General features: G+C 40.2%; 1 protein-coding gene across 1 annotated transcript; it reads right to left on the bottom strand.

Annotated features, from left to right (window-relative positions):
* Window positions 1-27: 27 nt before the first annotated feature.
* On the bottom strand, window positions 28-7,883 carry kbtbd8 (kelch repeat and BTB (POZ) domain containing 8). The gene is made up of 5 exons (XM_015959296.3): window positions 7,805-7,883; window positions 5,815-6,022; window positions 5,325-5,631; window positions 3,019-3,838; window positions 28-2,939 (listed from the first exon to the last, which is right to left on the bottom strand). The coding sequence occupies exons 1-5, from the start codon at window positions 7,818-7,820 to the stop codon at window positions 2,476-2,478; spliced, it is 1,815 nt and encodes a 604-aa protein (XP_015814782.1). The 5' UTR covers window positions 7,821-7,883; the 3' UTR covers window positions 28-2,475.
* Between the last annotated feature and the right edge of the window lie 2,228 nt (window positions 7,884-10,111).

Below are 10,111 nucleotides of genomic sequence, written 5' to 3'. Positions count from 1 at the left end.
AAAAAAAAAAAGGGGGGGCCAACCAACTCCAATCTCATGTTTTTATTTTCAATTATGTGCAATGTGAAGTTCACAGTTGAGCTCAACAACCACTATAACCTGAAAACCCTCAAAAGAAAAGAAAGAAAATACAAAACCACTAAAGTAAAAGTGAAGGGGGAAAACGATACAATGGAATAGCACCTATGCATGTAAAAGATCAGGAAATGATCAAAAACAAAAGATGTGTTTTAGCTTGATGCACAACATGACTGGTGTTTAAAGCATATTGTTATCTGGAGTTACGCGAGGTGTTAAAAACTAATGCACTACTGGAAATAAAATCTAAATGATCACTCGTGCAGGTAATCTTTTCCTCCCATCAGAGCAGGATTACTCTACCATAATTAGATAATCACACAAAGAAACTAAAATAAAAACAGCCACTGGAGACAACAAAGGGAAATCACATCTAATTTTTTTTCAAGTTATAAAACAAACTGAATATAAGTTTAGAAACCTGTGCAATTACAGCAAACCTATAATACAGTATTTTACATGTAACAAAAATCTTAAATACAGTACTGTGTGTATCAGTAGAAATCCTGAGTTCTCCGTTCCTGTAGCCATGTTGGTGAAGTTCTCACAATCCAGATGGGTGTTTTATTTCTGTTTTAGGGGTATTGCTCAACACATGTTGATTGGAATCAGCATCTAGTTTTTCAACAGTGGATCTTCTCTTGGAGAAGTAAATTTAATCCTCAAGTCTTTCCATGTAAACCTGTCAGATGAAACCCTGTGATGGGAAAAAGAGAGGGCGCTCTCCGTTTGTTTGGACAAACAGGAAATGTGCAGCGCAACACGGGCACCTGCATGAACTGGTACCACTGAGAACATCACTATGACAGGAGGGAGGTACCACTCAGTGGCGGTTTTTACACAAGATTGTCAAAAAAAAAAAAAAGCAGCACCAACAGTTCTGTGTCCATGTGATGGCATAAAAAGACAAAATCCATGGCATGAAATAGCACAAAGTGAAACCCGCATGCAGGTCTAGTCGGAGAGGGTGCTTCGTAGAGTTTGCAGTTAACGACTTCTGAAGTGGATAGAGATTCAGTGCAATGCTGAGTTGACGTTTCAGGAATTAATCAAGTGATGCAGTTTTTAACTGAACCCCCCACCATACACTGTCCTTATTAGCCACAGGCACATTGGCATCACTCACACACACACACACACAAATATTATGCACTGAATTACACATCATGTCAAGCCTGCACCCATGCAACAACCCAGCAATCATTACTGGTACTATCATCTTCTCTCCACTAGCAGAGACGAGCAAACAAAAAAACATTAATGCACTTATACTAAAGTATACCAATATAGCCTAATCACAGTTCCTTGATTTATTGCTACCACATTAGTTTCAACGTCCACAACTAAAACAAATTTTTTGGCATTTTATCAAATACAACTTTTCAATTGACCATAGTCTGATGCCAAAAGTCTCAACCTCACATCTCAACACTGAAAGGATCTTTTCACACAGCTGCTTCATCAACACAATGGTCTTAAATGTCCCTTTGCTCCAAGTCTAAAACATCGGAAGTTTTTGAGGTAAACCTGTTAGTTGGTCTGAACTTGTCACTTAGCGTTAGCACAAATTTGACTGTTTCATTATTTCTCCAATGTGGAGAGTGAATATTTATAAGATTTCAGTTAAATTATCTTTTGCATATGACACGAAATGGATGCTGACTCGAGAACGGTGAGGTGCGGGAGCCCCATTCAACTAGAAACCCCGAACTTAAATAGCTATGATGTCACACTTAGTGTGTGTGTGGTTTAACAACACATTTGAGGAAGGGGGGGGGAAAAAATATCACTCATGCTTTCATCCTTTAAAACACTATGTTATTACGAAGCACGCATCGTTTTAAAACTACTAAATAAACTGAAGGGAAGCACAAACATAGAAGAAAAAAATAAAATGCAAACCTTAGAGCTAGCAACCTACTAATAAGCTATGTTACTCACCTTACCCGTATGAATATATAGTTTATATAGTTATTTATATAAAGAGAATCTTAATCTATGGTGACACATATCATCCAGGTTTCTAGGGAGAGTCTGAAGTCAGCAGACACCCTACTTCTCATGCCTGATGTTTGTAAAAATCAATATCATTTTCTGCATTTCAAACATAAAACAGAACATGGCTCAAAAACAAGCAAAAATAGGATAATTGCACTTATGATTTGCTGTACGGTTCTGTTAAACACACTTCAGTGTGGGTAGTTGGTGCCATCCAAAAAAATAAAAATAAAATACTGCAATCTTTATAAGCACCCCCATTTTGATCATGTTGAACCAAAGTTTGAACAACTTAAGACTTAAAAGAAATGGTCCATATGGTGTAACACCAGGCACAAGGCAGGCAGGACAACAACGCTTCCCTCACCTAATAGATTGGGTTCACAAATATCACTTAGCTCAAAGCACTTTCTGGAGACATTGTGGGTAAAGTTTGGCCACCACACATTCAAAATGGCGACCCAAATCCCAGAGGCGATCGGGGGTCTCATAGACTTTGGTCCAGACTTCTGCCTCGTCGTCATACTGGTAAAGGGAGTTCTTGCGGCTGGTGCGGAACACATGCTCCTCCACCATGACCTGTGTGGCACGTACAAACAGGTGTAGCTTCCCTTGCAGCAGCATGGCCTTGATATACGGGCTTGTGGCTTGTTCAAAGGGCAGATCTCTCTTCCGGCTCCACGTGTTCCTCTCAATGTCGTAGACCTCCACGGTGAAGGTGCGCTGGTGGTTCCTGCAGATGCCAGCAATGTAGTAGATGCAGTTTTTATACAAGGCAGCCAGACCCTGACTTCGAGGGACACTCATCGGGACCAGATGACTCCAATAATCCTTGCGGGGATCATAGCAGAAAAAATATTCACCTACAAAAGAAAAAAAAAAACTTTCACTTTTGAACAGATAAGCAGCATAATTAGCATCATTTTAAAAGAATGAACTCACCTTGGATGACGTAGATGCGATCTTTATACTCCACGGCACTATGAAACTCCATAGCAACTGGCATTGGACTGACTGCTGTCCAACAGTTGTCCCTGGCATCATAACACTCAACAGATTTTAATGCATTTCGTCCGTCCCCTTCATAAACTCGACCTCCTAGTGCAAAAAGCTTTCCACAACAGTGAACAAGTCTGCATCCTATTCTTGCTCTGAGCAGCGGTGCACGTGGAAGCCACCGATTGCCCGCGTGCTCGTACTGCCAGAAGTCGCTCTCTGCTCGATGGTCGATGCACACCTCGCTGTTGCTCGGCCGGTACCCACCAGCGATGTAGATGTCATTCTCTGACGACACAAGGATACCGACCTCTCTGAGGTCATTAGGTGGTTTGCAGAGCTTGAACACCCTTCCTGTTGCTGTGTCTAGACAAGGCACCGTCTGCTTTTTACCTGAGTGTTTATGAGCAGCATCAAAGCAGATCACCATCTCAGAAGCAGTCATGCCCAGGCGCTGTGGACAACCGTTTGTGCCAGTGAGGCGAGCTTTGACCTCAGTGGGGTCTTTAGAAAGAGCCATGGCACAAGCAAAAGGGGCAGGTATCAGATTGAGAAAGGCCTCATCCAGCAACGGCAGACGGATGCACTGGGAAAACACCTCAACCAGGTTAGTTTCACGGCCCGGTCGATCATGCTCTAGCCAGCGGACAATACTCTCATAGACATGCTCTTCTTTCTCCACATTTAGGTCATCGCTGTTCAAAATGCTGACCAGCTGCTCCTTGGTCATCTGGAGAAACTCCTGCTCTCTTGATACACACAAGAACTACCACAAAACACAAAAGGTTTCAATTTTAAGACAACAACAAAGACATCAACAGTAGGAAAATATCTGTTCAGTACTAGGGTTGCAAGGATTAACCAGTTTGACTATTAACCACGGTGTGAAATGCTGCACTTAACCCACTGTAAAGATGTCTCCAACACTGCAAAAAAAAATGTTTTTAAGTCTGCAGACCAAAGTGAAAGTGAAACTGAACAGACGCACACAACAGCTTCAACAACCACTGGGACTGCTCCATTTCCACTAAGGAAGCGCTTCAAGTCTCCTGTGAGGGGATATTTTAGACTCCCAAAGCCACTAAGAGAGGGATTCAGAACGACGGCTCGTCCATATGCAGACCTGGCAGAAAAAACGTTGCGACACTCCCAATAGATCATCTCTGAGATCATCAGGCAAATTAGCTCCAACGGAGTCAGATTACGTTAGTGACTGAACGGATTTAACAATAATATAACAACGATGTTTCATATTGTGTTGTTCAACTTTTCACCTCCATCTGTCTACAACAAGCCTGTATGACAAGCCATTCTAATATTTAATCAACTACACCTCTCTGTAATTCCTGTTCTACATAGAAATAATACAATTTATCCTTGTCCAAATAACATTCTTACTGATGAAATTTGAAATGATATGAACAAGTATAAATTACATTTAAGTAATAAGCATTATTCATAATAACAATTTCACTAGTAGGAATTTAGCTTCACACTTCATTAAGATGTCTCCATCCTTCGGTGCTAACCCTGACCAACTGTCAACAGTAAAACCTTTTTGTCTTTATAGAAACTCAAAAAAGGCTTTTAGGCAAATATAATTAAATGTGTGGCTTACTGAAAAATAATTTGTAATATTATTTCTGATTTTAATAGATCACTGAGTTTTTCATGCAGGCTGAACATGAAAATAGTCTCCTACACCTATCTGCTGCATTAGCTTCAGATACAAAATAGACAGTGAAACACTGGGATTAGAAAATTCTGACAGATCTCTGTCACACTGTCACTTAACATTCATGGACTGAACAATCTTGACTCACGACGGGGAAGGTTGTAGTTGGTCTAGCATCCAGGAAACAGCAGAAAACGTCTCGGCTATTAGAAGCTAATCATTAGCAACTCCATCACACAGCAGAACTCTTCCAGACTTGTGTTATTTGTGGAGGTAAAACATCAATATTGCAAATCAGTAGTTGAGTAAATTTTCTGATAAAAAATCCCTGAAAAGAAGCAATAGATTTTTCAGGGGTTCAAAACCTTTATAGAATGTAATCATGCCTTTTATCAATAATTTATAGAATGTGTGTGTGTGTGTGTGATTTATATATGTTGATGCAGATGTGAAATCTATTCATGTAAAATAATTGTGGTAATAGTGAAACTCTGATTTTTTTCTCAAAATAAAATCCTACCACCAAAATTTATAATCATTGCAACCCTACTCAGTACCCTGCTTAGGAACAACTGACCTTCTTGCGGATGTAATCCTGCGAGCGCTCCCTCAGTTCCTGATGCCCGTAGGCATCAGCAAACATAAAGACCCCTATGCAGTTCTGAGGGTCAAGCCGGCTGATCATGAACTGGGCACACTGATCCTGCAGAGCAGGAATCTGGAAAATGCTGGCTGCCGTGAACAGGGCCTGGACGTTGGACTCGGAGAGTGTGACCTTGGATGTATAAGCATAGTCTAGGACGAGGTGCATGGATTCAGACTCAACTCCGACAATTCTGACCTCACGCTGACTGCTCTCCGTAAGGCCACTAGTGAACATGGACCTGTTGGTGAATACGACAAAAACCCAAATAAAATAAATGAAATTATTTTATGCTCAGCCTATAAATGATTTCCTTGGAAATGATACGATAAATTATCTGGTATTCAGCAGTAAAAACTAGTCAGCCACTGTGCTCCACGTTTACTAAATTATAAACATTTGTGCAAATCAAGCATTTTTTTACCTAAAGTATGGGCTGATTGCTGCAAGAACGTTTCGGTGACATGAGAAAGTCTTGCCATGATCCACTTCCACAACAATGTCTGTTAGCTGTGCTTCATCATACAAAGCTTTGAGCTGCTGAAGAATGTTGCAGGCATGCACAGCATCGACCCCGTTGAAGTTTGAGGCTGGAGGTGTCCCATTCTGTACTTGTAACAGCTTCCCTACCTCTGAACAACACACACAAAGAGACCTTATTACAGACATGCACACAAGTGTAAGCAGGTGTGTGACAAAATTAGGTAATATTTGTTCTTGTGATGATACCAAAGAGGAGACAAGATATCAACGGCAAAGCATGACAATCAAAAAAAAAAAAAAAACTAAAAACCATTGAGTGAAATTAAAATCAAGATCTGCGAGTAAAGTACAGATAAATGACTAAATATGAAAAGTCATTTCCTTTAAGCATTTTGAGACATTCGATCATAACTGTTATAGTAAGATTTTGAGTTACTTAAGATATAAATCACATTAATTCTATTTCTACCAGAAATAACCAGTGCCTTGTACTACAAGGCATGATTAACATCTTCACCTAACCTGTTACACAGAAGGTTTGTCTTCCAGATTCAAGATAACTTGCAAACAATCAATGTCCATAAAACATGAAAATATAAAAAAGCAACCATGTAACTGTGGGAGTCTCTTTTGTTCCGACCCAGAGCTAAATTAGGCTGTCACTAATGTTTCTGGAGCCTAAAAGTCAAGCTGATCACTCCAACCTTTTTCCAATTGCCATTTCTGGACCAGAAGTTAAAGTTAACTCACCAAACTGCCCATCTATTCATTCATGTTAGCTCCTACATGGATGTTATTAATTATTTTAGGTGTTTATCGTAACATTATTAGACGCTTTAAAATAGTCTTTGAACTAATTAGTTTGTATCTTTGTTAAAATCATCATTAACAATTGCAGATAGCTTTTAGTACAAATGACTTATGTTTAAGAAATAAATTTAACTCTTTAATTATATGATTTTAATGAAACTATGAATACTCTCCAGCTGTATGGCTGACTGGTCCTCTGGTGATTTAACAGTTTAGCAAAAACGCACAGTTCAAGAGGTAGAAATCCTGGTTGTTGTTTTTTGAAAGTGTTTCTATAATTAGAAACTGCAGCGTAAATATACATATTTTAACGTTACAGCGTGAGAGTTGCGAGACATCGCAACTTTTTGACTTGTTTATCTGCAACTCTGCTGTTTCGGCTTCTTCTGAAGAACCCTTTATCTTGTGATCGTTTTAAGCAACAGTAACTTCTTGACAGGACAAAGGCTGGGAGTGGATGAATAGAAACTGTCTCGCCAGGTGGTAGCTAACTTGCTATCACCTCGAATGCCCGACGTCTGCTCCAACAGTTTGAGAAGTTAATGGAGCTGAAAACAAACTCGAAGGAGACAGATTTCTTAATTATCCTGCTTTCATTGTTTTCTACCGTCTTTTTCATCAAGAGGCAATACGTCCACGTAGTTTAGTGAACGTACACGCTTAACTTTGAACACAAATCCAAGCAGCAAGCTAATATTAGCATGCATTCTTTGACACAACACATAAGGGCGAAAAGTGTCTTTAATTGCCGCAAACCTACACGGATAAGGAACGAATCAGTGGTTTTTGCGATACCCGTGGCAATAATATGCTGAGGCGAATAAATAGGGCTACTTGTCAAACGTTGGGCTCTCGTTACAAACAAGTGTTTACACAATCAGCTGTGGGGGCCGAAAGTTAGCCACATAGCTAACGTTAGCAACTCAGTCCGGCAAACGACAAAAAAACCAGTTTAGAGTAGTCGTAAAGAGCGTGACTTCCCTTAACGAGCTTAAAGCGTGTCACGACTTTTACCTAAGCCAAAAGGCTGTAGTAAGCGAGCGATTAAACACACAAAGTCTAACTTTGAAACGTGTTACTTTAGTGTGGTTAGAGCAGAAAACAATGAAGACTTTGCTAACCTCCACTGGCAGCCATTCTCTCCAGTCTGTCTCTCGGCAGAAACGTCAGTGAGTTCACATCAGAGCCCCGGAAACAAGGAACAACCAATCAGAAGAGAGCTCTGAGTCTCATAGCCAATCATGTTTCGTGTATCTTTTACAATAGCGGAAAAAAGTTAATTGGACGGATACATTTTTGTATTCGCGGAATAACAGTTCACGCATACAAACTATACGTGTACATTAAGTTATTTTTATGTTTAAATAAATGCTTTAATATTTCTCAAAATGTCATTATAATTTACATGAAAGCTTTCAAATTGAAAATTTCTCTCTAGAAAATGATGTTCAAAGGCGTCATCAACTGAGATTATTGGAAGAAAACATGTTTAAAACAAAATTGTCCTGAAATGTTTCAGAAAGTGTTTTAAATATTTGAAAAGTGCTGCAAGTAGCCATAATATTCACGTTCAAGTAGGGCTGTGCTTACGACAGAATTGTAACTTCCTTCTAGGACAAACTGTCTTTCTTCCTCTGGTCCCTCTCTTTTGTTATTTTTTATTGAATTTTTTAAAATTATTCTAACTGATTGAATTTCATTAGAATTGAAAGTCATCATTTATGTTTGACAAAAATGATAATGTGAAAAACAACCTGGACCACTTGAAATAATTTACCTTTTACTGGAAATTCCTGAAAGGGAACAGACCTATTGTGATTTTTTACTTTAACAGGCCATTCATGTTGGAAAATTCTCCGAAGTAGGCCAAATAAAACAATTCAGAAAAGAAGAGTGGGGCGAAAGTACGCCACAGTGATGTGAGAGACTCATTAGTGGTTGAAATCGCTGCCAACAATAGTGTGGGGCAAATTACCTTTTCGCAAATGGACGGGTTGGTGTGGATCACCTTTCTGTCTTAAAAAATCAAAATCATCATTTTAAAATTGGGTATTTACTCAAGTTTGAAATTAGTTTGTGGATCTGAAACATTTAGCTGAGTCAGACACACAAGAAACTTGCAAGGGGACAAATACTCACAGCGCTGTAGGTTGTTTCTCTTTCTGTAACTTGGGCCCAAAATCCACAGAATGAGTTTAGGGGTGAGAGTTGATTTCTTTGTCTGCATTGTTCAAGGATAAAAGGTGGATTTTTAAATGCTAATATGTGTTTAAATTAAAAAAGCAAATGAACTACAAAGAAAGAACCAGGAGTTCAGCTGACTTCCATTCAACAACCTATTAAGATAAACTGGATCACTGAGAATTGGATTCACATGATGCTACCAATGAGATCCATCCTAACAACCCACTGTCTGCTACATAAGCGGGGATTAATGGGTTAAATATAACTGCCAATATAAAACCAGGCAATGTCTATTATTATTTAATTTTGTTATTTGGACAAAAATCTTGTTTTTATGAGAACTATAATGGTATGTTGTGTTGTCTAACTAGGCTCCTAGCAAGTTTGATCACAGTTTCAGCTGTCATGTCTCTTGAGAATGATCTATAGCCAAACACTCAATCAAATTAATGTGAACATTTTATTCGTTTCAGTTTAATTTCCAGACTATATCCATTTTAACCACCTCTCACATTTATCCATCTATCTGACCATCCATTTTCCTCTGCTTATCTGGGGTTGGGTTTTGGGGGCAGTAGCCTATAAGCAGAAAGGCCTAGGCCTTCCTCTCCCCAGCCACTCGGGCCAGCTCCTCCGGGGGAATCCAAAGACTTTCTCAGGCCAGCTGCGAGACATAGTCCCTCCAATGTGTCCTGGGTCTTTCCTTAGGTCTTCTCCCAGTTGGAAATGCCCAGAAAACCTCATCAGGTAGGCATCCAAGAGGCAATAAGATGCTCGAGTCACCTCAACTGGCTCCTCTTGATGTGGAGGAGCAGCAGATCTACTTGGAGCCCCTCCTGGATGACTGAGCTTCTCACCCTATCTCTAAGGGAGAGCCCAGACACCCTACGGAGAAAGCTCTTTTTGGTCGCTTGTATCTACAAACTCTTTCTTTTGGTCACTACCCATTACTGAATTTTTTAATAATCTGTCAATTCTCCCAGAGCACCGTTTCCTGGCCCACCTGAGGTGGCCGTTGGAGGAGGCTATCCAGAACGCCCTCCGGGACAACCCCGCACCTCCAGAGACCCCCGTGGGTCGTCTCTATGTCCATACATCCTGTTGCAGCGAGAAGCTCTCCTGGCCCCACTTGTCACGCCTGTCTGGCCACACGGGGTTCTCTCGAACTCTGAAGTTCCTCCAGCGAGCACTCTGGTGGCCATGCATGGCGAGGGATGTTAAGGAATACACTAGCGCCTGTGACA

Source organism: Nothobranchius furzeri, chromosome 3 (assembly GCF_043380555.1).
Source record: "Nothobranchius furzeri strain GRZ-AD chromosome 3, NfurGRZ-RIMD1, whole genome shotgun sequence".
Taxonomy (NCBI): domain Eukaryota; kingdom Metazoa; phylum Chordata; class Actinopteri; order Cyprinodontiformes; family Nothobranchiidae; genus Nothobranchius; species Nothobranchius furzeri.
This window is presented reverse-complemented; position numbering and strand designations above follow the sequence as displayed.